This window comes from Eretmochelys imbricata, chromosome 3, assembly GCF_965152235.1.
Source record: "Eretmochelys imbricata isolate rEreImb1 chromosome 3, rEreImb1.hap1, whole genome shotgun sequence".
Lineage (NCBI taxonomy): Eukaryota > Metazoa > Chordata > Testudines > Cheloniidae > Eretmochelys > Eretmochelys imbricata.
In genome coordinates, this window is record NC_135574.1 from 140,100,256 (window position 1) to 140,128,230 (window position 27,975).

The window sequence follows — 27,975 nt, forward strand, 5'->3', positions numbered from 1 at the left end:
ATTTTTAACAGTGATGGTAATTAATCACTAGAGTCATGGTGCATTTGCCATCACTGACAATTTTTAAATCAAGATGGGATGTGTTATACAGAAGGTCATTCTAGATCATCACAATGGTCCCTTCTGGGACCCTGGAATCTATTCATCTCCCCACAAGTCACAATTAGAATTCTGACAGAAGAAGCCAGGTCATCTGCTCTATTTTAACAGTCTTGTAAACAAACATGCAGCAAACAACTTTCTTGCTCTTCTCTGTGTTGAAGTAGTGAAAACTGCCTGCCTGAGAATGGCCTGGAAATATGATTCTTGCAGAGTGAAAAGCACAAGAAATCCCTGTTCAACAGAACACTGGCTTGGTCATGGTTGGGCAGAATCCTTTGTATCTTAACCTGTAAGACTGGCCATTCTCCCCCTGGGGGATGGGACAACCGCTTGATTACCAAAGGACAGTTGATCATCTACTCTGTGAGCCTGAAGAAGGAAAGTGAAAGCACTTCATGCCATACCACTTCTAAAAGTCAGAAATCTGTGTGACCAGCTAAGGCCTCCATAAAAGGGATCATCTCTTCCCTCAGAATCACTGCAGACTGGGGTGAGTACAGTCTTATCAAAGTTAATTCAGAAAGTTAGCACAGCATCAATGAAGAAGGGAATACTTTGGTCTAGATGAACACATTTATAGGTATATTAAGGGAAGGGCAGAAAGCCAGTCCTATTGTAAGAATCTGTAATCTAATATCTCCACAAATGAAACTAAAATCAGTGCTATCATGGATCTAGTTTTCACACATGCCCCATCAAAGCAGGTATTACAAAGAAAGGCAATAGCCTTGGAGGATTTTGAGTAGTGGCTTAACAGCAGGCCATGGTCATAGACCTAGTGGTGAAGACAAAAGTCTCTTCCTGTTCTCTTCCTGAGTTTACCAAAGGGCTCAGAGATGGCAAACAGTGCAGAGTAACACAGTGAGGCCTGCCAAGGAATACAATGGGTGGGTGTTGGGAGACTGAAGAAGCACCACTCAACCAGAGGAATGAAAGAGCTGGGACTACTAAAAACTTTGATGAGGTAAAGGGGCAAACAGCCATTCACATGAGGGTTATAGGGAATTAGACTCTTGAGGGGCTTCAATCCATTAGATGAGGTTCTCTTCTCTGTCCCTCCCCCTCACCTCCTATTTCTCCAGTGTTCTGGTACTGTTTGTTCTTTTTCTTACTTCTTACTCATTCTGAATCCTGAAGAACAAATTTATGAGGTAAGAGAAAGATGGAGAGAGCAGAGTTGCAGGTTCCATGCTTCTGTTGTTGGAAGCCAAAATAACTAAGAAAAGTTCACATAGTTAATGCTTGTATAGAGCTAGCTGATTGACTCCACTACTGGTGTTTTATTTGAAGGATGAGAAAGAGAACAGGCTTTACAACAAGTTGTGAAAAACTCATAAGAACATACTCTGTGCATAAAGGGACTGATTCCGTTCCTATTTAAATCAACAGGAGTTTTGCCATTGATTTCAATGACAGCAAGATCCTGCCCATAAGGAACAAGTGCAGAGAGGAATAAAAACAAACAATCTTCAGATACTAATCTGGCATAATGTATTTCAGGATTCTAGTGATGGCATTAGCATTTTATAGCTACAATATCCATTAAGATTTTTAAAGTTATTTATGAAAAGCACCACCTTTGATTTACAGAAATACCCAGACTGAAGATGATGGAGCCACGTCTATCAAAATTAAATCATGTACTCTAAAGATCATTTTATTTACAGACTCAATTTACTACATTTCTAGAGCAGAGTAGTCCCATTTCTGTGTATTTGTTTCTTAATCTGATTATGTTCTTCTACTCATAAGTGTACCATATGGAGCAGGCACAAGCAAAATTCATTGGGCTTAGATGTAGAATCATGTGACAAAGCTACTGTGTGTACGACATATTGTACAACAAACCCCTGATGTTAAACAAATCCATATAGAAAAGAAATGACAAGGTAGATGGATTATATGGTTATAAATTGTGGTTCTGAGTATACCAACAACTTATAAGAGCTTCACAAAATCGTATGTCTAGACTGATTTCTAACCAGCGATTATTATCTTTTCTCCTACAGAAAAGAGACTTTAATAAAAGAAGCAAGAAAAAATATTCTGAATGATTAACATTATTATAGTATTCAGGACTGCTGGCTGCTGACTCTGTGGACATACAGGGAAAGTGACAACACACCCTGTATTAAGGTTACTTAACATTTTCCATTTTAAAACAATTCTTGAAACCTTCTTTGAATTTTTGCAGGGAAATGGCCATAGCATCACGGATGTACCCTTTACTGGCCTCAAAAAAACTCTATTCAAGTACAGCTGAGTTATTAGGTATCAAAAATCTCCATTTCCCATCTGAGGTTAGCTTTTTACAGCTTGCTTTAGACTTGCTGCCAAAACCCCTCAACATTCTGTAGCACTGTACATGCACTCATTTCGGGCATCTCACTTCAGATTTCACAGAGAGCTCAAGTCCTCAATAGGACACAGAAAAAAAAATTCATCTTCCTCCTCCTACTCCCTCCCACCCCTTTCGGCCTATGGAAAGACACACTGAACAGTGACACAGGGAGACCGTGAGTTCCAAAGGCACTTCTTATAAGTTGTGTTAATAATTCTGTACCGCTGACAACCCTTATGGATATGCAGTGTCTTATACTTCACTGATAAGTTACATAAATTGGGAATAGTACTCAGATCTCTAGCCAGGCAGACCCAAATCCCTTCAAATTAGCCACATTACCTACCAGAAAGGCCCTGCCATATCTTTGGGCATGCTCTTTGTAAAAGAGTGCTAAATCATGCACAGGTAACCCACTCTTTCATTGTGTTATATCTCCACCTCTAGTGGCTGGTTCACATAGGACTCTTCCTGTTAACAGATGTACCATAGTTTGTCCTGGAGCATAATTGCTAGAAATCTGTGCTGCAATGCTAAAAGCTCAGGATTCAAACCTTCCTGATGATGCATGATGAAGAGATTGTTACAGCTGCACATAGCAGAACCTGGTTTTGCTTTATTAAAAACCAGAGCACAGATATTTTGCTTTCTGCAGAAGACTAAAGTCATTAAAAGCCAAATCCTGCTTACTTTTCTCATGCAAATAATAAATATATTTAAATAGGACTATTTGTATGAGAAAGACAAATAGTTTTCCTTTAGGGCAACTCCTATTTCCAAATTTCTAGAAGAGTCAAAAAACTAAAATGTGAAAATGTATAATGAATTAGTTGACAATTTGTTAAACCAGACTCTGAAAAAGTAATTAGTGTGTATATCTGTTAAGATTTGGTGCCTGAAGGAGTGAACTGTGGGCTCAAAGAGTGAGTTATATTAAAATAACGAAATTAGAGGAGTTCAGCTTTAATAAAAAATGTATACTTCCATGCTTTATGGTCAACTGAAACTTTCTATAAATAATTGTCTTTGCATATTGCTTCTATACAAATGCACAATTATACACAAGCTATTTACATATCATGGAATCTTATCAGTCATCTCTGTATCCTGTTACCTTTCTTTTATGATGGGTTGTGGAAGCATCCATCTCCTCCTCTCCTATATTGTCTATCTGTGAGGTTGGACTACAGTTCATTCTCTCCTCTTCTTGCCTCTGAAGCCTGTCTGCTACAGCTTGGATAGCTTCTGTCCATTCTTCCCTATCAAGAATAAACCAAAATTCCTATTAATAAAAACTAACACAGCTTGACCCCTTCTGCAACCAAATGTTTTCTAATGAATGCACACACAGTAGTACTATTTTACCTGCAAATTTATTATGTTACATAATGAAGAAATTACTGAAGTAATTTGCTTCAGTTTACTCCCATACACTACATAGTCTGACAAGTGGTATATGCTCTAGATCCAGCAGCACAGGATGTGTGCGCATGGTAGATTATATCACAATAATTAAATGTGTTTGATTCTGTAAATACTTTAATAGCAAGTTAAATATCTTAATGAGTCAAAGTATAGCTCAGAGTTTAGTGTAGATAGTATTCTGCAATCCCTATACAGTCTATGTTTCTTGGTGGGCTTTTTAAAGGAATATCATTAAGAAACAAGAATTGCACAGTATAAGGCAATGCTGTGCTTTTAGAACAATCTAACTACATTTAAATGTGTGTATATATCTATATTAATATAATATTAACAACACCGAAAGGAAAGCTAGTAGCTATGCAATTTCTAACATAATGCCAAACCATGGTATTAATCTCAACTGGAAGTGGGCACTAAGAGATAACAAGGATCACAATACAGCTAAGTAATGATACTTACATGGCACTTCATCTCATGTCTCCTACACACTTGTCTTGCGAATGAAGAGTTAATTCTTATTCTTATACTTAAATGTGTATACTAGAGTATCCACTCTAACAAGGAATTGTAATTATAACTAAAGATGTAGTCATAGGATATTGCATTTTCTGACAAAACAAAAGATATACTGGAATGAAAAGAAATTCAGAGCTACTGAGAGAAAAAAACGAGTTTCATATTTGGTTTATGTTGCTGAAGGTGAAACACTTCAGAGAGATGTCATGACACAAATTTGGATAAGCTGAACACATTCTTTCCCTTCAGTTATATAAAGTTCTTATCTTATATTTGATATGAACTAGGAACATCTTCCACAGGCTAATATATAAATTCTTAAAAGAGTTGCACACAAATAATCAGATTATGTAGTAATCAAAATCAAGACTTGTGCCATACTGGTAGATGTGCTGAAACTTCTGCCCAAGAATTTGGAAGACATAATATTCCTCACCGTTCTTCTGGAGTGTCTACATGAAATGTCCTCTCTATGACAGTTGTCCACTGAAGACATCTAATAATAAATGTATTTGGCTTTGGTCGCTCTGTTTTCATTAGCTGGCATTCTAGAAAGATATAAAGGACATTTTTTTTCTTATAAGTATTGCTATTATAATATGGGAACAGCAAATAAAATTGTTTAGTTAAATTATACATAGTTTATACACATCCAGTATTTATAAAAAGCCATGGAATGAATTACCCAATGCCTAGATGAACTTGGGGCATGGATGAAAGCTAGTTAGTTGCAGGCAAAACTGAGATAATATTTGTGGGCTGGAGAAAACTGCCAGAAGAGTTGATGGAATTTGTATTGGTGTCTCTCATACAGATAGAGTGATCTCCATTTGTAAAACAGGTGTGCAACTTGAGGGTGGTGTCAGATTTTGGACTGCTCAAGGATGCCAAGGTAGTGCTTGTAGCTAAAGGCACCCTTTTCCATCTGCACATGGCAAGATGAATGTGATCTTTTGTCTCCAATGCAAAAAGAAAAACAGTTTTAGAAAAGCAGAGTAACACCACACTTCAAAAACTGATGTTTTACCCATATTTCTCAAGCAGGTGAAAGCACTGAAGTTTACTGGCATCTGGCACACCCATACACCTCATAAGCTATTGTATGCACATTTATTTGGGTAAGCAAAATTCCTACTATGATTTGAAAATGAATAAGGGCTCATTTGTTGATCTTTCCTTTCACTGACAGCTAATGAAAAATGTGTGTAAAGATGAATGAGCAAGTACTATAATATAGAATATTACAATTCTTTTCTACTAGTTACTGAAAAACTGCATTACATTTACAAAGAAAACAAGAGTTTGGAAAGTGAAGTACAAAGCACAGGGGAATAAGTGAAGCTGGCTACCAAGAGCTGGCTCAGGATGCTGAAGCAATAGTTGAGTCACTACCAAGAGAAGAGAACAAGCCGCCATAACGTCTTCAAATTTTCTACTATACATAAACAAATGTAATTAAAAGGCTGAATCTCAATTCAAACAGTTGGAAGTCTAAATTATCTTTCAAAAAAATGAATAAGCCAGTAAACAGACTCAACTTTTTGTTCTTGTATGCTAGCCATCTATAATTTAGAATTACGAATTTTAATCCTAAATCCTTCAGTGAAGTTAGGATTCAATATCAACCATGAGAGTTTTCTGACCTTTTAAGACTAGGCAACATACAACATCTGGGTGGAGACTAATGTTCAAAGGAATACAATACTAAATCATCAACAGAAATTGGCAATACAGTTTTAGAAAAAAATGTCTCTTTTCGGGCCATTTCTGATCCTTTATCTAAGATGAGGAAAAAATAAAAAGAATTTAAAAAATACAAAGGACCTTTCTGAATTATTGAACTTACCTCCTTAAAATGAAAAGATGATGTAAAATGCCAAAGGTTAATTTTATTCATTATGGCTACAAAATGTTTGAAACCTTCCGAATTATTAGGTAAACTACCATTTTCAAATAAAATGATGCTGCTATCTAAATTAGATAGGTTAGTTAAACTCTCCTGAGCAACTAACTACAAGCTGTATTTCAAAATGTTCTGTTTACTTTACACCATTCTGAACCACAGATGACAAAGTTTGCTTGAAGCTGTAATTACTCTGTAAAACTGGGAAGCCAATTAGAGGGCCTGAAACCTGCCAGTTCAAAAAAAAAAAAAAAAAAAGGCAGATCATCTGTTCAGATTTTATTAAAAAGTTTAGTCTGAATTCTGTAACTTTAACCATTTAATCACCAGTTTTCTTCTCAATTACATTCATTCACCATAAAAGCTAAAAAGAACACTAAACAGTCATGATTATTTCATGTACGCAAGGTTCCAACAGCAACACAATTAGTTGATGTGGCTAGACAAGAGTACTGACCACATATTAAGCAATACACACACACACACACCATAGAACTCTTGCTAACTTGATCAGAAGGCTCCCAGCTGCAGATGCAAGAAACGACTTCTGCTACGGAGTGGGGAAACTTGAACACAAAAGGTAATTTCCTAAGATTACAGAATGATATGAAAGAAACTACATGAAGTAATGATTAATATTATTGTACAGAGAGTAGACATTACAACCCATTGATCAAGAGAAGTAACCTCTGTCATTGCATAGCAGACACAAACAGGTTAATTAATTATATTCCACACTACAGAATAAAAAGTGCCTTGATGTAGTTGGTCATGCTCCAAATTCTATTACTTCTGATCCCCCAGGAGGTACTGTGCTGGCACCCACTGATGATTTATCATTGCATTCTCTCATGTAATAAGGGAGGGTGCAAACACTGGTGCTTCACATGCTAGTGGTAGGGGGGGGGTTAAAAGAGAGAGAGCGCAGAAGATTATATTAAACACACAAATAAATCTGACAATTTTCTTGGTTAATTTAGTGCTCATGAAACTGAGGTATTAATAGCAATAATCTGAGCCAGATATAATACAGTCTCCACAGCTCTTCTGATGCATCTCAACCCTGACATGCCATCCTCAAACCATTTCAGCCATAGGCCCCTCTTCAGCAGAAATTGAAAACTACAGTATGCCAAGCTGGTGAAGGTTATGTGAGATAGACAAATGTCCATTAGCTTTAAGGATGAGACCAAGCAACCCATTTTAATTGGTGACCCATGTCAAGATTGGAACCCAACTCTCCGAAGCTAAATGATACCATACCAATTGCATACCTAGCATTCACATGCTAATATGAAAAAAATCCCCAAAAGAGAATCAGACCGTAGAACACTAACTGTGGAACACTGAGAGCAAATCCTTTCTACAGCACTTTAGTGCCAAAAGGTACAGCTGGAAGGAAATACAATTCCTCTCCTCCCCACCCCCTCAAACGCCCAAAAAAGAAGTATTAAATGTGTGTGTATGTATAATGTGTAGCTGATGTTAATACCATGTTCATATCTACAATGGAGAAATAGTTTATGCTAGTAGAAATGTCCTTTCTCATTGTCCATCTCCACTTCCCCTACAATACTGGTAAATTAATTGGTACTTTAGCTTACCTAACATAAAAGTGTTAGCTATACACGTTAGACCTGAGTAGGAACTACCATAGTTTACCTGTGCACAGTGTACTCATAGATATAATAGGGGCCATCGTTCAAAGAAGAACCTTAGTGTACTCACAGTCAGGTACAAATGCATATAATCTGGAAGGGAAAACCCATAAAAGAAATGTACTGATAACGGCTGTTCTTTGAGAAATGGTTCCGTGCATCCCCGAGTATGGAATATGGTGCTCTTTGGTGTTGAGGCAAGGAATCTCTACCAAAACTGTGTCTGTTGGGGTGCACAATGCCCCCAAGTGATGTTGATGGCTGAGGTCTGAGTATATATAAAGGGAGCGGACTCCCTACCAATCTCAGTTCATTCTCCTGAATTGCTGAGTCCCAAAGTGTGACAAGAAGTCTGAAAAAGAGAAGATGAGTGGAAAATGTGAACGCACAGAGGAGACTCCTGAAGAACAACAACTACCAGTAAGTTCCTTCCTTTCTTCTTCCAGGACCTCTGTGCATTCCCACCTGAGAGAAGGTAGCAAGCTGTACCACTTGTAGAGGACAGCAAGCACCCCCTGCTTGAACATGGCATCTGAAAAAGAGGCAAAGTTTAGAGGCTTAAGGGTATGGATGGGTACAAGAGGCATAAGATTTAACATGGGTATGAACTGAACTTTTATGTGCCTTTCTGCATCTCTCTATTGTGAGTATCTATCATAGATATGCCACTGAGGAAGCTGTGGCTCATGTAGAATGGACCCTAATTCCTATAGAAGGGACATCTGCTTTAGCATAACACAAGCAAATGCAGGAGGTGACTGTCAATGACTAGAACGTGGACAGTCAGGTCTAGTTGTTGGGGCAGGTGTCAGGCCTAGTGGTTAGAGCAGTGACCAGGATGTGGGCAGTGGGGTCTCGTGGTTACAACAGGCATCAGTACCTAGGGTCAGAACCAAAGTCAGAGGCTAGATTCCAGAGCCAAGCATCAGAGCTGGAATCAGGGGTCAGAACCCAGGGTCAGAACCAGGTTACCTGGAGTTACACAGTGATGGGGTTACTCAGTTTGAGATTAATTCCCATGTGGATCTTGAGGTTTTACACAAGGAGTTACACAAGGCACGGGCAGGGCTGGGAAGAAGCAGGCACAGGCTAAAACAGCTATGATTGAATGCTTTGAGCAGCTGCTGAACTGCTGCAGCTGGGCTTAAAGAGTCAGTCTGCTGACTCTTCCAACCAGCCAGGAGGCATAGCCAATTAGGCATTAGCTTTCCATGGACAACATTTAAATCCCTCACTGGTGTAGGTTCTTTATCAGCTGAAAAGGCATGCATTTGTCCCTTGAGAAATCTAGTTGATGTGGTGTGGAAAAACCCCTGATGACAAGCTGAAATAGCAGTTTGGTGTATATTCTAGGATGCAATAGTGGCCAGCCTCCATTAGGTACAGTATATAGTTCAAGACAGGAGCTACAGAGTATTTCTACGTGGCTATAAAAGACCTTCAGCATGGCTAAAGCTGGCCTTTGTCAGCTGACTCGGGCTTACAGGGCCATAAAATTGTTGTGTAGATGTTTGGGCTCAGGCTAGAGCCCAGGCTCTCTGACCCCACAAGGGGAACGAGTCTCAGAGCCTGGGCTCCAGCCTGAGAGTTTCCACTTTTATTTTAGTCCTGCAGTCCAAGCCACAAACTCAAGTCAGCTGACCTGGGCCCTGAGACTAGGTGCCAGGGATTTTTTTTGTATTGCAGCATAGACATACCCATAGGGGGCAGACTCCAGCCATAAGCCTTTATCACCTGTTGAGCATAAAGATGTCCATAACACTATTGTGTTGCAGGTTTTCTGGATAGGATAGGATCTCAATTACTCTTGCACTGCAACTAGGTGAGGACCCATTAGAAGCCTATCATCTAGACCAGGTGCCAGGATGGAAAATTAAGACAAGAATTTTCTCTGCTGCTTGGGAGAGAAGTCTATAGATTGGAGTACGTGGTATGAGGGCTCCCAAGGGAGCTGTAACAAGTTGGTGTACCAGTGTTGACCTGGCCACACCGGTGCTATCAACAGAACTTTTATCCTGTCCCTTTGGATCTTCTGAGTATTAAGAGCATGGGTGGAAGTGCATATGGAAAGTCACTGGACCAGTGCAATAGGACGGTATTGGTGAGGCCTTGTCCCTGCCCACTGGATCACAGTAGGTTGCATTTAGTGTTCTCCCTAGTGACAAACAGACCTATTTCAGGAGTCCTCACCTGCTGAACAAGTGCTGAGCCACCACCTCATTCAAAGACCACTTGTGTTGGCCTTGCTTCAGCATCCTCAGACAGTCTGCTTGGATACTCTGTACTCTTGGCAAGTGTAGGGCTACAGGATGTACATAATGGTGAATACCCCAGTACCAGAGTTTCGTCACTTTCTGGCAAAATATGGGGGAATAAGCATCCCCTTGTTGTTCAGATAATGCATGTCAGTAATGTTATTGGTTAGGATCTGAACTATTTTCCCTAAGACAAAGGGCAGGAATGATCTTAGCGTCAGTGTATGACCCAAAGTTCGTGGACGCCAAATGAGGTATGGATTCTTGCAAATTCAACAAACCCTGCATTTGTGACTCCTGAAAGTGAGCTCCCTAGCCAACCATGGATGCATCTGCTGAGACCACCAATGCCTGAGCCAAGGGCTGAACTGTACTCCTACTAGTCCATTCTCTGTACTTCAACCAGGAGAATTTATGTAGCACCTCTGGTGGGATGGTCACATACCTCTGTACACTGCCCGTGTTTGGGGTGTATACGTGTGCCAGCCAGTGTTGTAAAGGTCTTATTGGGAGTCTTGTATGGAGTGTCACAAACAAGCCCCATGAAAAACTCCGTCCTTTGGCATGGTTGATTGTGTCGGGTGTACAGAACTGCAGCATGTGGAAAAATTGCTCCTTTGGCAGGAATGCTGAGCCTACAGTCAAGTCCAGTGTCTCACTTATAAATGTTATCTTTTAAACATGGGATTTGACATGATTTCTCCTAGCTGATTTCCAGCTCTAGCTTGTGAAACAAGTAGCACATTAGACTTACTGAATTAAGTGAACTGGCGTTAAGGAGACAGTTGTCCAAAGTTTCACCCTTTGGGTCTTTTTAGATGTGCTGCTGTTAAATCCAGCATTTTGTTGAATACCCTTGGTGCAATTAATTATTTTTGTTGTTGTTGTTCTGCATACAACAGAAATTATGCTGATAAAGATGTTATATCTCGTGAGAACAACTGTGGACAAAAACCACCAATCTGCAAATGGCAGTCCTTTACTCATGGAAGGCACATGTAGCTTGATATCGAGGAAGGGATTACAGTCTGTGCCCGCAGAATCTGCTACTGTTTATGACTTAGCCTCTGTGCCTCAAGATCCACATGGGAATTAATCTCAAACTGAGTAACCCCACGAGTGTCTGCTGCTCACTGGTATGATCTATCTTTGTTGATGACTCCCAGGTGTCAAAGTCAATATTGCACTGCTTCAACTCATGCTTCAGTGAGTCCTTGAATTGTTTCTTCTCACCGCCTCATGCACAGTTACCCACTTTCAGTTTGCCATACAGCAACTGCTTTGGCATTCTGGTACCATCCATCCTCAACACATGATCAGCCCAGCATAACTGTGATGCAATGAGTATGGCTTCAATCCCGGTGGAGTGGCTGCATTCCAGAACAATCAAAAGGACAAAGGGAAGAACTGTATATGCAGAACAACAGGTATTTCTCATTCCAGTCTGCATCCCTCTTTCTTTCTCCTCTTACTTGAGAGGTGGTCATGCTCTTTGATTTTTTCCACAGCTACTGTATACACTAGAGATTGAGCACTAAGATGTTAGATGAAGTTAAAAAAAAAAAAAAAAGTCCTGAGTAGGGATTAGGTACATCCTGTTGCCCCTGTAAGAGACTGCTGGCGATAAGGACCCAGATCTAGCTGGATCAAGCAGCCTCTATGGATAGGCCAGGAAATACTACCCTTTGGTTTCAACTGAAGGATGTCAAATAAAGGATCCCAATTTTCAACTGGAGTCTCAGTAGCACCCTGACAGAGTCGGAAAACCATCCTGTTCAACAGTTCCTGGAATTGTTGATGTGGTGAGGAAACAATTGAAGTCACAATGTTCTCATCTGGTGACATTCCATAGACTCTGATGTCATCCACTGGGATGTCGTCAACACCATCATCTATGTCTGTGTAAACACATCCCGAGTGTATCTGGGATTGTGAGTCTTCGTATTTTTAGAGATGGTCAGTATGGTGGCAAAGCAGGTGGCACAGCCAATGAGGATGGGAGTATCGGCAGTACCAGTGCTTTAGGTGGAAACACTGATTGCATAGGTGGCAGTGTAGGCAGAGCCAAGGTCAAAGGAGCAAGCATTGGTATTGGGGGGCCAGGTAGGATGCCAACAGGGCCAAGTATGGTGCCAGTGGGATTGGACATTATGGCAGTGGTGCCAGAGGATAAGACTGTGATGCTGAAAGTGAAGTCAATGGACCCAGGAGTGTCAAGTACACTGGGGCCAACCAAGATAGATCCAAGTATCTCAATCATGACCCTTAATGTGTCCTGTAGTGCAGGCCACAACATGCATTGTACAAAGTTGTGTGGAGTATCTATTTGGTTACAGGGACAAAGAGATGTCAGTGGGATGAGATGGTAAAGTTGGGGTGGACCAAAAAGGTTCCCCCCACCCTTTCTTCAAAAAGGGTTGCAAATGGATCCTGCAAATCAAAGGCAAGGTTTGGTGCCAAAAGCAGAGACTCCAGGGTCCAATGTAGTGGAGGATCCTCTTGTCTTGGCAATGCCAAAGACATAAATGGGATGAGCACTGGACAACGAGCTCTCTTGTGTTGCCCAGGTGCTTCGGAGGGTCAAGGTGCCTTCCTGGGAAATTAAGTCTTTTCTTGCCCGATTGTCTTATTCAAGTTGATGCGTGACTCTTCTCTTCAATGATCCAGTGCTGGACTGCCCAATGCCAATGAGGAGTGAGAAATACACGGTGCCACATCCCTTTGAGTATAGTGAATGTGGGGCACTGTGAGCCTTGAGAAGCTGTTGCTAATTATTTTTGGTACCAAGAAGGAGTCTTGAGCCAGCAAAGGTGTGGAAAATGGCAACTGAGGTAAGGGTTTTGAAGATCCAGTGCTAGAGCCTTTCTTGGTTGTCAGTGCCAAAGGTGGTGCTGACTTGGAAGTTCGGTCATGAGGCTTACACCATTTAGTTGGCTTTGGTGCTGAAGCAGATCTTTGAGGGCCGTGTTATCAGCCTGGTCAACCAGTGACATGGCTGGAGGTTTTAGCACCTCACTAGTTAGATGCTCTCTCAGTGTAAGGTGCTGGTCTCAGTGGGTTCTAGATATAAAAGCCTTACAGACTGAGCACTATATTCGGCTGTAGGCCTCACCCAAATACATCCCTCAGTGAATGCATATTCACTTACAAAAAACTTTATTAAACTGGACTAAAGGTTGCTGCTGTATACTACAAATACCAGTAATGGCTTTTTTCTGTCACTATGTTGCCACCCCAGTATTAAAAAATCATGAGTCAAACCCCCATTTGCGCTAAAGAAAATGAGAAGATTAAAACATCTTATGTTCTTTTTATATGCTTTCTTTGTTTTAGATATCTCATGTTTTTGAGATTTTTCAGCAACAAAGAGGGCTTGAATTTTTTTAAATTAATGCTGGCATTCTCAGGTATTCACATGACTCCAGGGCTCAGGCTTTGGGAAAAAGCACCAAATATCATGAGACATGCAAAAAAAAAAAGTCATGAGAGTTGGGAACACTGCAATATCTTTCTGGAAAATGGGACCTAAAAACCCCAAACTAAAGAATGCTCAATTAAGGTCTCAATGTATATCCCTGGGAAAAAATGTTTTTACAAGAAACAAGAAATGACAAACTGATGAAAACCAAAAACTGCACAGTAGAGAATTTCCCATACAAGATACCTACAGACCTTAAATGTTCCTCTGAGGGTAAGCAATAGGGAACGGGAACATCACAGCATCTCTCTATCACCAGTCCAGTTTAGGACTCCTATTTATACGCACCAATAGGATCCTCAGTGTGGCCTTTGTAGCAAAACTAATATGGAAAGTAATCATAATACTGGATATATTTTGCTTTTTCTTGTTTCAGCTGCACAGGCACAACAGAAGATCAAGCAACATATCAGGTATTTCCTAAAGGTAGGAGCTATGCTGACTCACAACTAGACAGTGCCTCACTTTACAAAGCCAAAGGCAAACTAAAAACTTTTTAATTTTAAGTTACAGAACTTGTTCTTGCTGCCACTAGATCACAATGGAAATATTCCAAAAATATCAGTCTAATGTCTCCCTTGCCCATCATTTTTCCCCTCAAAAATTTTGTTAAGAAAGGTAATTTTGAGTGGGCTTGTATTTTAGGAATGTATTGACAAAACGATTCCAAATTTGTACCACAAACGTTATCCCAGTCTCTGAACAGGTATACCAGTTTTACAGCTGATCTAATTATTCAAGTGCATTTTAGAGAGATTTGAAAATTGGTCTTCAGATTTTGTTGCAACCTTACCTATGGAATTGCTAGCATATAACAGCATGTCTAATCAGTTCCCTTAGACCTAAATTAATTCTGTTGCTTTAAAAAAAAATAATAAATAAAAAAATTCACCTCATTCCTTTTCTTGTGAATTCAAAAGAAGACAAAAAGTTCACTGCTGGAACCTTTAGTTTCTCTTCTTTTCAATATCTTAAAATCATATAAATGATGAAAACTACCCTCTGACCAACTCTAAGTTTAAAATTTAAGAAAAGCAACATCACTTCTCTATTTAGAAGGTAGTAAGCACTTTCAGAATTAATCCCTAATCCTTCTGCATTAATTAGAGGGAAAACTGTCATTAAAAGGTATCTGAAACTCTCATTATTAGAACATATCTTCACCTTAACCATCTCTTTTAAAGACAAGAAAAAGACAGCTCCACTGAAAAGTGCCTTGCAAGCACAATCTTTCAAGGTATCAAAGGCAAATTCCACTTGCTCTCACTTTTGGCCAAAACTCAAAGGTTCCTGTGAAGGGATACATTTCTCCCCAATTACTCTTTAGATAAAACAGAGGATGAAGGCAGAGAGCCAGTTTTCAAGGATATCTAGTTATGAACATGCTGTGTGATTACTCACATATTCATTGCATGTGCAAAAAGTAATTTTTATCAGTGGGTCCCTGAAAGAGCACAAAGCACTTATAGTGGCCAAGGGATGCAGTAGTTTACACAAAGTGACATGACAATAAGCTTTCATTTTTGTTTACACAACAGTGTATCTGTTAATAATGATAAGCCACAGATATTCTGTGAATAAAGCATCTTCCCATTCTCTCTTTGCTAGGCAGGCACTTCTCTCCCCTCTTTCTTCCTGTCAGCATAGTGGTAAAGTAAAACTTTTTGATATCATGATGTGTGTACCCCATCATACAGGACTACCAGAGTGCCTTGTTTTGTATGGAAAGCAGTGGTTTTCTAAAAATCAGAGTCTTCTCTAATATAAAATGAGAATTTAGGACCTTGCCTACACATTGAAGTTGCACTGGTTTAACAAAAATCATTATTAAACTGATTTTAGTTAAATCAATGCAAAACGCTGTATGAATATAGTTCCATTGTTTTAAAACTGTTTAGCTTGCACTTGTAAATTTACCAATGCAAGCTAAACCAACATATACCAGGTTTACATAAAAGTAAGTATATCCACAAAGAGTTTTCCAGCAGTTTAAATCAGTTCTTAAAAAAAAAACACCTTTAGTTAAACTGGTATAACTTTCTGTGTAGGCCTATGTCTCAGAGCATGGGGACTAACAGAAGGAAAAAGTCCTATAAATCCATGGTCTTCTAAACTGGCCCCTAAACAAAACACAGGCCTGTTTGGTTTAAGACACACTGGCCCTTACAACCAGAGTGCCTTTGTGGGGGCAAGGGTGGTGGTGTTCACCCTCCTCATTAGTAAGGGAGGTCCGAATCAATGAATGGGATTGATCCATCTGGTGCAAGCGTTGCCCATAAAGAGTTTTATGGGATGAAGGCCAGCAATTTTCCAACTTTGCCCTATGCTGTCGCCACTAAAAGCTGTGGATGAGGTCTGGTGAATCCCTACCACCTAGCCCAAATCCTCCTCACCTTTCTTCCCTCCCACTACGAACTGCAGTGCTCGGCAGCAATATCCTCTCTCCTCACTATTCTGGGAGCAGCATTGCCTTATGCTGCCACGATTGCACATGTGTTCCTGGATCACTTCTGCTCAGGCCACCTTGTCCTTCCCTGGCAAGAAGCAGTTAGTGCTCAGCTAAACATCTGGGTTCCTTGGTTGGAGGTGAGTGGCAGCTTTTTCTCCTCACATATTACCAGCATGCTTCCCCTCCATAAACTTATCAAGCTCAATCTTGAAACCAGTTAGTTTTTTTGCCACCCACTGCTCCGCTTGGAAGGCCGTTCCTCTAAAACTTCTAACTGTCAGTCTAATTTCAAGCGTAAACATGTTGATGGCCGCTTTATATCCAATGTGAACACACGAACAAATGGTGCTTAACTTAAATAACTCCTCTCCCTTTCTGGTATTTATCCCTCTGACCTATTTATACAGAGCAATCATATCTCCCCTCAGCCTTCTTTTGGTTAGGCTAAACAAGCCAAGCTTGATAGGAGTATTGAGCCAAACAGAGGACTGACAGATTACAGAGCCCAGAAGACGCTGTGAGACCCTGCTGCAAGAGGACGAAACAGCATAAGGCATGGGCTTTTTGTCCCAGACACCAAAAATAAAAATAACGCACCAGGAAGGTGGTTTAACAAGGCCACAACGTTATTAATTTAACACATTCCGAAAACTATCCGACAATAACTCATCCAATGCAGTGTGGTCATACTTACACAATCCATATCAACCAAGAAAAGACTGCCCTTAACCCGAACCCCATCCAAATCTTTAACCAGGTTGCAACACCAAGGCTGTGATGCTACTGGCTTCCCTTCATACAAGACAATACGAGCCCCAACCCATCACCCACATTGTTGAAGGGATGCCTTCCAATAATCCGACTTCCAGTTAATCAGGGAACTGAACCTGTTGTAATAACTGAGGCCTAGCAGGTCCGGTTGTGAGCTCAACTGTGGAAAAGCAGGTGAGAGTCTTATAAAGTGTTACAGTCATCTAAAATAACAAATGCTGAAAGGAAAAAGTACAAAATACAGACAGAGACTAAATTAGTCCAAAAACAAGGTCTACGAATACAGCCAAAGGACTGTGTTGAAATCATGCCTGATAAACAAGAGGAGAATGGAATCAGAAAGCTTGTATCTTCCACAAACAGAAGCTGGCCCAATAAAAGATATTACCTCACTCACTTTCTCTCTCTGATATCCTGGGACCAACACAGCTACGACAACATGGCAAACAAAACTGGTGTGTCAAAAATTAAGCCTAATTAGTGAATAGAATAATAATTCATCTCCCACTTTTGGGCTCCTTAAAAAGGAACATTTGGGGGAGGGAACAAATGGGGAACGGACTTCTGAGGGAAAGGCAGACAGGCCTCTGCTTCATTCTAAAGACTGTCCCTTGTTCATGAGCCCTGAAGTTCAACATATTGAAATGTCAGGCCATCACCGTTGCACCAATGAAGACCCAAGCCTGATTACTCTGTCTTCCCTTCCTTCTTGTATTCCTTTCTGACCCTCATATTCTTCCTATCCTCTTTCTCAGCTTTTTACCTGATCTTGAGATCAATGCAGCACACAGCATCACTACAACAAAGTGTAGTGTCCCGAAGTGTTTATAATTTAACCTAACCTTCCTACCCTCCCCAAGCAGCTAAGGGGAAAGCAAAACAAAACAAAACCATCAACCAGCTGGTCCAGGCCAATCTGGCAATAAGGGAAAAATTCCTTCCAAGCCTCAAAAGTCAACTGGTATGATGCCTTCAGCAAGGTCCAAAATCCTGGTCCTGCTCTAATTCTAAGGAGTGGAAGGAGGGAGCTGTTGTTCCTGGGTGCAAAACTGTGCCCTGGGCACAGGAAAGGGCTTATAAGCCCTCTCATTCAGTGCACATGGTCCAATAGGCTTCTACTGCAACCTTCAGTCCAGTCCATCAGCTGGGAAGACCTTCTTCCCCCAAGTACCCTATCTTCAAGATCACAAGGAAGCTGGTGTCCCATGATGGTGGGCATGGGGGGCAGGCAATCATTACAGGACCACCATGGCTTTCTTTCCCCCACTGGCCCAGACAAAGCCAACCCATCGTCGCAACTAGAGTGCTCATTGTGAACTCCCTGCTGCTCAAGGGAAGCACTACTTCTATATTTCTTGTGTGTGTGTAATAAAGTAGACCATAAGTGAAGGGATGTTGTTTGAAACATACAGATCTGTACATGAATTCAGCAGGTATCCAAGAAGTAGAAAATTAAGTGGCAGATGTGATCTCTTGGGCTAAGCCAACCTTGTCACACTTTCTTTTCTCTATTTATAGTTATCAAGGTTTTGGTTGAGTTCTCCTTTATAGTTTATTGAAATGAGATCTCATAATATTTATTTACAGATACAGGATTTCCCCACTCCTATCCCCCATATTTATTTAGGAGGTTTACTGGATTCCTCTTCATACATTTGACAAATTTAATATGGACTTCTTTCTAACTGGGCAATTTTTCTGGGCACGTAGCCAGCCCACCCCCTTTTTTTTCTTGTAACTCCAAAGCTCCTTTGCTGAAGTCTTAAAAGGAGGGTGTGACTTTAAGCACCCTTGTATTCACAGCCTTCACACAGTTCTAATAATCTTTGTACACAATGTAACTTGTGAGGTATCATTTGAAAACGAATAACTAATTTAACATCAATATTCTTTTGTGCAGTATGAACATGTTGTGTATTAAGAGTTATGGATGTATGCTGGAATTATTATCGAAGTGTGTTTAATCCAAATATGTCAGGAGGAGATGGTAAACAGGTCTGCCCTAGATAAAGGAATGATTATTTGCTTCTCTGACCAGCCTAATCATCAGGCAGAGACAATGAAGGTCCAATTTTACATATCAGGTAAACAAAGTTATCAAGCAAAAAAGTGGGGGAGGAGTCAGCATGTCCTCTACACCCAGCAGGAGAGAGGAGTTTATTTTTAAGGAGTTTTATCTGAGTTTACTTTTCAAAGAATACATTGCAAAGGTTTACTGGTCTATAAAGGGGAAGGGGGCTGAACCTCAAGTGATACGCAACTGAAACAACTGATTGTATACAATATTACTGTATTATAAAAGTATATAGAGTGAGGTCTTTTCTGAAAGCTAATGACACACTGGTGATTAATATCATGGTGAAATGTACAGATTAACACGATATGAGGAAATACGGATACTTAACGATATTAGGCTTTAAAGTCTGTGGCCAAACAGGGAAAAACAGGTTCGCTCCCAGACAGGAGAGAAGGAAGCTATTTATCTGTCTCTTATGTAAATTAAACAAGGTGGAATTAAAACAATGAAAGCCCCATTTACATAAAGGAGGATGGGAAGCCAACAGGAAGGGAAAAGACAGCATGAGGTCATCCTGTCTCTTGAACTAAAGTAACTGAGCTTTGGAAAATATAAGAAAAGACAGAAGACATCTTTGACATCCATCATTAGACAGACAAAAGAGGCCAGAACTCTTCAAAGCTGAGAAAAATGGGTCCTTTAACCAAGAGCAGGCAGAAGTCACTGGAAATCGAATACAGGTGAGAAACCTGCTTAGGCAAAGATCTTTCACCTAGAAAGACAAAGAAAGCCAGCATCTTGTACTTCCATGGAAGGTCCTGACTAAGGGAAAGTCAGCCATGTGTGGGAAACACAATGACTGGTGAGAAACCATCTTAATCTAGTAAGGTACAGGCTTTGGTCAAGTTTTAGACTTTTAGATGCATGCTTTAACTTTTATTTGCTTATAACCCTTTCTAACGTTCTCTCATACTTGAATTCACTTAAAAGCCTATCTTCTTGTGCTAATAAACTTGTTTTACAGTTAATATAAACCAACTCAGTACTGTGTTTAAATGGAAGGGTATACCCCAGTTAAGGTTATAAACTGTGATGTGTTTTTGCGTCTTTGGAGGAACAAATGAACGTTATTATTTCTCTTAACTGTCCAAGAGAAGAATAGACATTCAAGAGAACATAGTTTTGGGAAAATTCAGGACTGGGAGTGTGCTGGGGTTGTAACTCAGGCTTGCTGGTTGTAATAACTAGGGCTGATGACAGGTTGGTGGAGTCGGAATTGCTAGACCAGGGCTGCCAGTGTACACGGACACTCGGTGTGGCCTGCATGCTTGTTGCTGACTGAACATTCCAGGCAGGAAGTTACAGTAGCAAAGCTTTGTGGGGAACTCAGGTAAAGTTATAGGGTAAGAGGTGACAACCGCTCACTGGTCTGGATTGCACCCTGAACACTGTGACAGAAGGATTTAGATGTGTCTCCCCACTGTCTTTAAATTTTTAAACTAAATACTGTAGCTGTGGGACAGAGGGGAGAGGTTTAAGCTAACTTCAAGCCATTTTAAGCAGACCACCATGTTTCCTCTAAATCATCCTGAGAAAAGTAACACCACTTAAATACTTTGTCCTGTGACAGAAAAAATATGATGAACAAAACTTAGGGTATTACTGTTTAGACTCCTGCCCAAAAAGGTCTGATGAATCAAAGCCTTATCAATGTAAATATACCTCGCCTTGTCAGAAATGAGGGCCTTGCACTAAAAAATGCAGGTTCTGCTCCCTCAGCATTTCCCTTCAGTCACCATACTGTAGATAGAAAGCATTCACTGTGCAGGGTTACAGATAAAATATTTTACTGCTGTGTTTTTGAAAATTTTGGAAGATATAGGGAATAAAAGCACAGAAGGAGTGCCAACAGGTCTTGGAAACAACGGGCTTGTCTACACAGTGCAACAATGCTGTGATAAATGAAGCAGGGGTAGGGGGTAGCTCCCTTTTATGGACACACAGCTAGCCAGTTAGCTACAAAATCCCTGTTAGCAGCTGTTCTCAACTTGCTTTACCTGTAAAGGGTTAAAAAAACCCATAGGTAAAAGGAAAGGAGTGAACACCTGACCAAAAGAGCCAACTGGAGGGCCAGAACTTTTTTAAATTGGGAAAAAACTTTCCTTTTGTCCGCTCTGTCCCCTCTCTCCGGACACTCCCACTCTTTTCTTTCTCAGCTCTTCCCCAGAAGGGGGGTGAAAGGGCTTGAGGGTACCCCACAGGGTGGAATTCCCAAGTGCACCTTCCTAGGTTCAAAGGGGTTTTTTTGCATTTGTGTGGTGGCAGCATTTACCCATTCAAGGTCAGAGAGATACTGTAACCTTGGGAGTTTAATACGAGCCTAGAGTGGCCAGTATTAATTTTTAGAATCCTGGTGCGCCCCCACCTTCTGCACTCTAAGTGTCAGAATGAGGAATCAACCTTGACAAATGCGCACTAAAGGAGCGTGATTTTTAAAGCACACCAACGGGTTGTGGACTAACTGGCCTGTGTAGATCCTCCTGGTATGAACTAAAAGTTCCCTAATGCACATTAACATAGTACTGAACAGAACTGAGAGTTTGTGAAAGTTGCCCTGGAGATTGAAATCATCTTTTTAAACACAGAACAGGTACAGCTTAAATAATGGCACTGCAAACTTGCCAACACCACTTCACCAATGAGTATGAGTCTCCACCTGAAGAGACTGCCCTCAAACTTTGTCTTTTCTGCTTAGACAACTAAAAAAAAGATGCAAGTTACAGCCAATCCTAACGTTTTATCATATGGACAATAAGAACTGGACTGAAACTATCATCTCACATCACAAGAACAATGAATAGCCATCACATGACATGTTGCAGTCAATGCGAACTTGACCAAAATGGTATTAACAATTCTCTCGCTGTCCATCTGTAAAGCAGGAATCTATGAGAAGTAACTTACTCCACTTTCATTAAGAATGAATATGATACGTTGCATGAGGTTGCAAACCTGCAGCATTTCAGGAACTTTCCAATCAGAGGCCATTAGACCGATTATTAAAGCTTACCAGGTGCTGTAAATCTAGATGCTGTTTTCATTCACTTTTTTCGACTTTTTTTGGGGGGGAGGGGTTAATTCAAACTCCTCCCCTAATAAAGTAGTGAACAGAAAAATTACATTCCTTTGCCAATTTACTGTGTGACAGCAACTTGCATTATGATTTTAACTCTTTCATGTAATTTTTATGTTTATGGTTAATGTCAGATGCTACTCTGAGGGCAGTCTGTTTACCTAATCCTCACTCAAACTCTCAAAACTTCTTTTTATGTTATGCAGCCACATAATGCATTTTTTCTCCAAGTATATTTCTGTTTCTGGTAGATGGCTGTAAGGCAAATAAAATCTGTTTTATGAAATAGTTCTAATTTATTTAACCACAGACCAATGGCAGAGGATTCAAGTTTCTCAGACACTAAAAAATGTCCCTGAATTTTACATTCATTCTTTTCTTAAAATGTATTACTAGATTCTTTATTAGGCAAAAATGTATCTTCCTCTATTCTTAAAGACACTCCACTGAATGCATCCGATGAAGTGAGCTGTAGCTCACGAAAGCTTATGCTCAAATAAATTTGTTAGTCTCTAAGGTGCCACAAGTCCTCCTTTTCTTTTTGCAGATACAGACTAACACGGCTGCTACTCTGAAACCTGTCTTAATCAACAATAATCGATGTTAAGATCATCCAAATGATTCCCCTCCAAAAAAGAAAAACGTATCTTGTTTACCAAAAATGTCCTCTCTTCAAGTATCACAGTCCACAAATCCATGATAACAGTTCTTCAGTCGGTATGGCACAAGGGAGGGAGAAGCAGATCTGTCCATCCTTGGCAGGAAAGGGAAGCCACTCCAATCTGAACAGCCCACCAGTTTGAGATGTTTTCCACAGCCAGAAAAATACCACTGACCACAACTAATTATTACACATTATAGGAGCTATAATATACATATCTAAAAACCCACTACAGCACATATAGGACTCCAAACTAATGTAATTAGTCAACAGAACCTAGGCCCTATATGCGTTAGATCTGTGGGCCTTGCCACTTGAAGAATGGAAAATTTCTGAAAAAAGAAAAGGAGTACTTGTGGCACCTTAGAGACTAACCAATTTATTTGAGCATAAGCTTTCGTGAGCTACAGCTCACTTCATCAGATGCATACTGTGGAAAGTGTAGAAGATCTTTTTATACACACAAAGCATGAAAAAATACCTCCCCCCACCCCACTCTCCTGCTGGTAATAGCTTATCTAAAGTGATCACTCTCCTTACAATGTGTATGATAATCAAGGTGGGCCATTTCCAGCACAAATCCAGGGTTTAACAAGAACGTCGGGGGGGGAGGGAGGGGGAGACAAAACAAGGCGAAATAGGTTACCTTGCATAATGACTTAGCCACTCCCAGTCTCTATTCAAGCCTAAGTTAATTGTATCCAATTTGCAAATGAATTCCAATTCAACAGTCTCTCGCTGGAGTCTGGATTTGAAGTTTTTTTGTTGTAATATCGCAACTTTCATGTCTGTAATCGCGTGACCAGAGAGATTGAAGTGTTCTCCGACTGGTTTATGAATGTTATAATTCTTGACATCTGATTTGTGTTCATTTATTCTTTTACATAGAGACTGTCCAGTCAGAAACAAATTGTCCTATTCTCCATCAGATCAAGGTCCACGGTAAGAAAAGGTATAGAAAAGGACAACAAAAATGATTATGGGCATGGAATAGCTTCCATATGAGGAGAGATTTAAAACACTAGGACTCTTCAACTTAGAAAAGACAACTAAGGGGAGATAGGATAGAGATCTATAAAATAATGAATGTTGTGGAGAAAGTGAAAAAGGAAGTGTTATTTACCCCTTCACATAACACAAGAACTAGGGGTCACCTAATGAAATTAATAGACAGCAGGTTTCAATCAAACATGAGAAAGTACTTCTTCACACAACCCACAGTCAACCAGTGGAACTGGTTGCCAGAGGATTTTGTGAAGGCCAAAAGTATAAGTCGGTTCAAAAAAGCATTAGATAAATTCATGGCGAATAGGTCCACCAGTGGCTATTAGCCAAGACGGTCTGAGTGTCCCCAGACCTATGACTGCCAGATGCTGGGACTGGAGAACAGGGGATGGATCACTTGATGATTGCCCTGTTCTGTTCATTCACTCTGAAGCATCTGGCATTGGCCACTGTAAGAAGACAGGATACTGGGCTAGTTGGACCACTGGTCTGATCCAGTATGGTCATTCCTATGTTTAGATTATTTTAATGCAAGTATTAAGAAGGTTGAACTTGAGAAATTGGAATGCAGAAACAACCAGTACCAAACTATTTGTTAGCTATGAATTTCTCCTCACCAAGGAACCACTGTCTAGAGCAGGGGCCTCAAACACGCGGCCCACGAGGTTATTTCCTGTGGCCCGCCAAGCTCCCTGCGCCCCCCACCCCCGGAGTTATTTCCTGCGGGCCGCCAAGCACCCCTTACCTTCACTCCCCCTCCCTCCAGGCGCTTCCAGCCGCCAAAGAGCTGTTTGGTGGAGCTTAGCTCTTTCCAGGAGGGAGCGGGGAGCTGCACGCTCAGGGGAGGAGGTGGAGAAGAGGCGGAGCAGGGGTGGGTATTTGGAGAAGGGGTTGGAATAGGTGCAGGGAAGGGGTGGGAAGAGGTGGGATGGGGCGGGGCCTTATGGAAGGGGCGGAGTGGGGGCGGGGGGGTGTCAGTGATGCGCCCATGGGCCAATATATTAATCCTCATGTGGCCCTCGTGGTGATTCGAGTTTGAGATCCCTGGTCTAGAGCACCCTTCATCTGAAGGCAGCAGCTGTGGAAGATAGGATGTCCAATTTTTAGAGAGTTTGGTGAAGGTGGCCGACAAGGGCTATGTTGCAATTTCATACATTTCCTCTTACAGATCATAAGAACACTTGGTCTACAAGTCACCATAGCTCTAAGGAAATGGGCGTTGAGATTAAATGATGGAGCTAAGGACCTTACTCTAAGATTCTGATATGGCCAGATGAATCCATCCTAATATGAAGAACTTAAACATCTTCTTTTCTTTTGATACTGAATGGCACAAGACAAAAAAGAACCTTTGATTTTTTTCTAAAGGGCTTGGAATGCTCAATATGAAATCAATAAAGCCTGTGTGTCACTGAGAATATACTGAAGTCTCCCTTTCAAACCTGATGTTTTGGGGCAAAAGGAGGGCATGATCATTTCCTGTGCAAAATGAAATACTGAATTTACTTTGGATGCAAAGACTGGTTTTAGTCCTGATGACAATTTTGTCACAGAGGAAGGTGAAAATTTGAGATTTAATACATCTCTGAGGATATGTTAGCTGAGAACTACTTTGACAGACAAGAAATAGTGAAATTTTTCTGACATGTTTAAATGGGAACAAAATTAGGGCCAATAAAATGACATTCAGATCCCAGAGTTATACCTGATGAACTCAAGGGGGGCGGGGGGGAATCAGTGGTGCTGCACCTAGGAAGCGCCCAGTGTCTGGATGAAATGAAAACTTCCTCTTTCTAGTGGAACTCAAAATAGCACACAGAGGAAACAACTGAAATTGATGAATCCACAGTAATCCACAAATTGTACTGTCCTCCAAATGTCCTTTTCTGCCTTTCCTCTGCACAGGACTCTGATGACATCATTTAAAAACAGGCACACACTCCTGTCTCAGAGCAGCTACAAGTAGGTCTATACACACTGGATCCAGTTACCAAACTAAATGGTAAGAAGCAGTACTGAAAATACTGGTGCCCCTATGTAAAGTAAGACTTGCCTGGGAGCTGACTGAATAGGTATTTCATATGAACATAGGCTTCTCTCAGGTCTATGGAGTATAGGAAGTCCCCTTTGTTGATGGCTGCTAAAGTTAACTTGAGCGTCTCCATAATGAATTTTTGACTTCCTTAAATATCTATCTAGGTATTTTAAATCAAGCCCAGACCTGTTCCCCCAAGCACTCCTTCACAAGGAAAATAATACAGTAAAGGCCAAACTTCTTTGGGCAAGGATCCAGCTATACTGCACCACTTTGAAGCAGGTGAGAAAAAGCCTCTCTGCCATACTCAGTCTCTTCAGCCAGGGAGAGATGGGAGTCCCTTTGGCTCAAAACAACCACCTCTTGCTAGATGTTCCAGAGGAGTCTCTTGAGAGTAAGGGTCTAGAAGGCCAAGTCACAAGATAACCCAGGAATGGAAGTGCCAGAGCTCTAGCACTTTTGAAGCTGCAGACAGAAGGCAGCAGTCACTGAGGGTTGAGGCACATCCCAAAGGGAACAAGTCTCTGGCCAAAAAAAATCTGCAATAAACCCCTGAAAAGTTTGCTGCAAGGGAAAATCTGTATTTGGAAGAGCATGGAGAACGTGTGAGGCATGAATGCGTGGAGGAGAGGAACATTAGTAAATGATAAAGAAAGTGGACCATGAGGCCACTTACCACTGTCCATAATGTCTTCTGGTGGTTCTGGCTGCCTTCCCTTCACAACTAAGGGGAAGTGGAGAAATGCTGTGTGGACTGTAAGGAAGTCTGCTTTGCTTGCAGGTTGGCCAGAATTTGTTCAGGCTTTTATTTTGTCTGAAAGCTAGATCCTTTCATGAATACAGTGAGGAGGTGCTGGCAGCTTCTCCACTAGAGAACCAGCAGGGCTTCTCCTGTCTATCTCCGTTCCAGCTCTGGCAAGGAAGACCAAGGAGACCCTTGCATTGAATACAATGATTCTGATAGCCCTACTACCTCCTTACAGAAGCAGCATAAATTGCTGCCCTGACATTTGATGAGAGGCACAAAACAGGTTTTACAATACCAGGACTTCCTTCATGGCTTGTCCACCATCATGTCACATCGCCAAGATATCAATATGTCATCTTCTTTCTTCTCATGTACAATACTGCAATTTCTACCCTTTAGATGTTAATGGAAATCCAAGACACTAAACCTAAGTGTGTCCAAAAGGTAACACCTTATTTTCCTCACCCATGTTCTTAGAATTCTTCAGTGGTTACTTGTGTATATCAGAATCCAGTACGAAGTCTTTTACCCTAGTTCCAAGGTCCTCAAATGAACTACTGCAACTACAATTACCAAACAGAACTTCTACTGTATTCTCCATGTTCCTTTGATACTAGGCTTCTTTCTATTTACTATCCTTATCTCTCCAGAGTAGTAGGAAGTTTCTTTTACAGATTGCTCCCACATGAAGTAACCTCCCTACACACTTTTCAAATCAAATATCAAGAGGCATTTTTTCTGCAATATATAACTTCTTAACCCTCTCTTTAATGTAACAATTAAATGCTACTCTCTAACCCTTCTACTGTCCCCATAGCCATTCTTTCTGAAACTTGGCCACAGGATCTCCCTTCACTGCTCCCCTACCTGAACTACAGATACTATATGATGTATTGCAATCTATATAAATTCCTTGCATTAGCATGAGTTAACGCATAGGCTGTGTATTGCATCATATCATACCAGTCTCAAAATGCCCTGTTGCGACCAAGTGCGGTACTACAGGTTGCCTTGTCTTTGGGCGTCAGTAAGTTCACATTCACAGACTGATGCAATGAGGAGCCAAAACAAACAAATAAAAATAAATACGTCTCCTTCAATAAACCAGCATAGAAGGAGTACTTGGAAAAATAGTTCAAGGGCCCTAAACTCAGTACCCTGGTTCAGAGATCCCAAACTTAATTAAGTCCAAAAACGAGGCCTCTGAGCCTGGTCAGGCTACTCTTCTGGAACTGGAGAGAGTTCATCACCCCTTGCAACCTGGATGGCTTTTAGTCCTCTCTCTACTGTTCAGCTTCCTGTTTCTGTTCAAACAGGCCAAGCCTTAGGGCTGAGCAGACAGCCTCCTTAAATATACCCAGGCTGTTTTGGTTGAGAGTTCCTGGTTGTCTCTTAACAGGGCAGAACACTCCTTCACAAAGGGTGTAGAATATGAATGAGATTTTCAAAAAAACCTAAGAAGATTTGGGTGCCTAACT

General features: G+C 40.8%; 1 protein-coding gene across 1 annotated transcript in view; it reads right to left on the minus strand.

The window, feature by feature from the left end:
* AKT3 (AKT serine/threonine kinase 3) overlaps nucleotides 1-27,975 on the minus strand; it is a 256,937-nt gene that overhangs the window by 101,602 nt on the left and 127,360 nt on the right. The window contains exons 4-6 of the mRNA XM_077811875.1: nucleotides 4,821-4,932; nucleotides 3,558-3,702; nucleotides 1,677-1,679 (exon numbers count right to left, since the gene is read on the minus strand). Coding sequence (XP_077668001.1) covers nucleotides 1,677-1,679; nucleotides 3,558-3,702; nucleotides 4,821-4,932 — 260 coding nt within the window. The remainder of the gene's footprint in view (nucleotides 1-1,676; nucleotides 1,680-3,557; nucleotides 3,703-4,820; nucleotides 4,933-27,975) is intronic.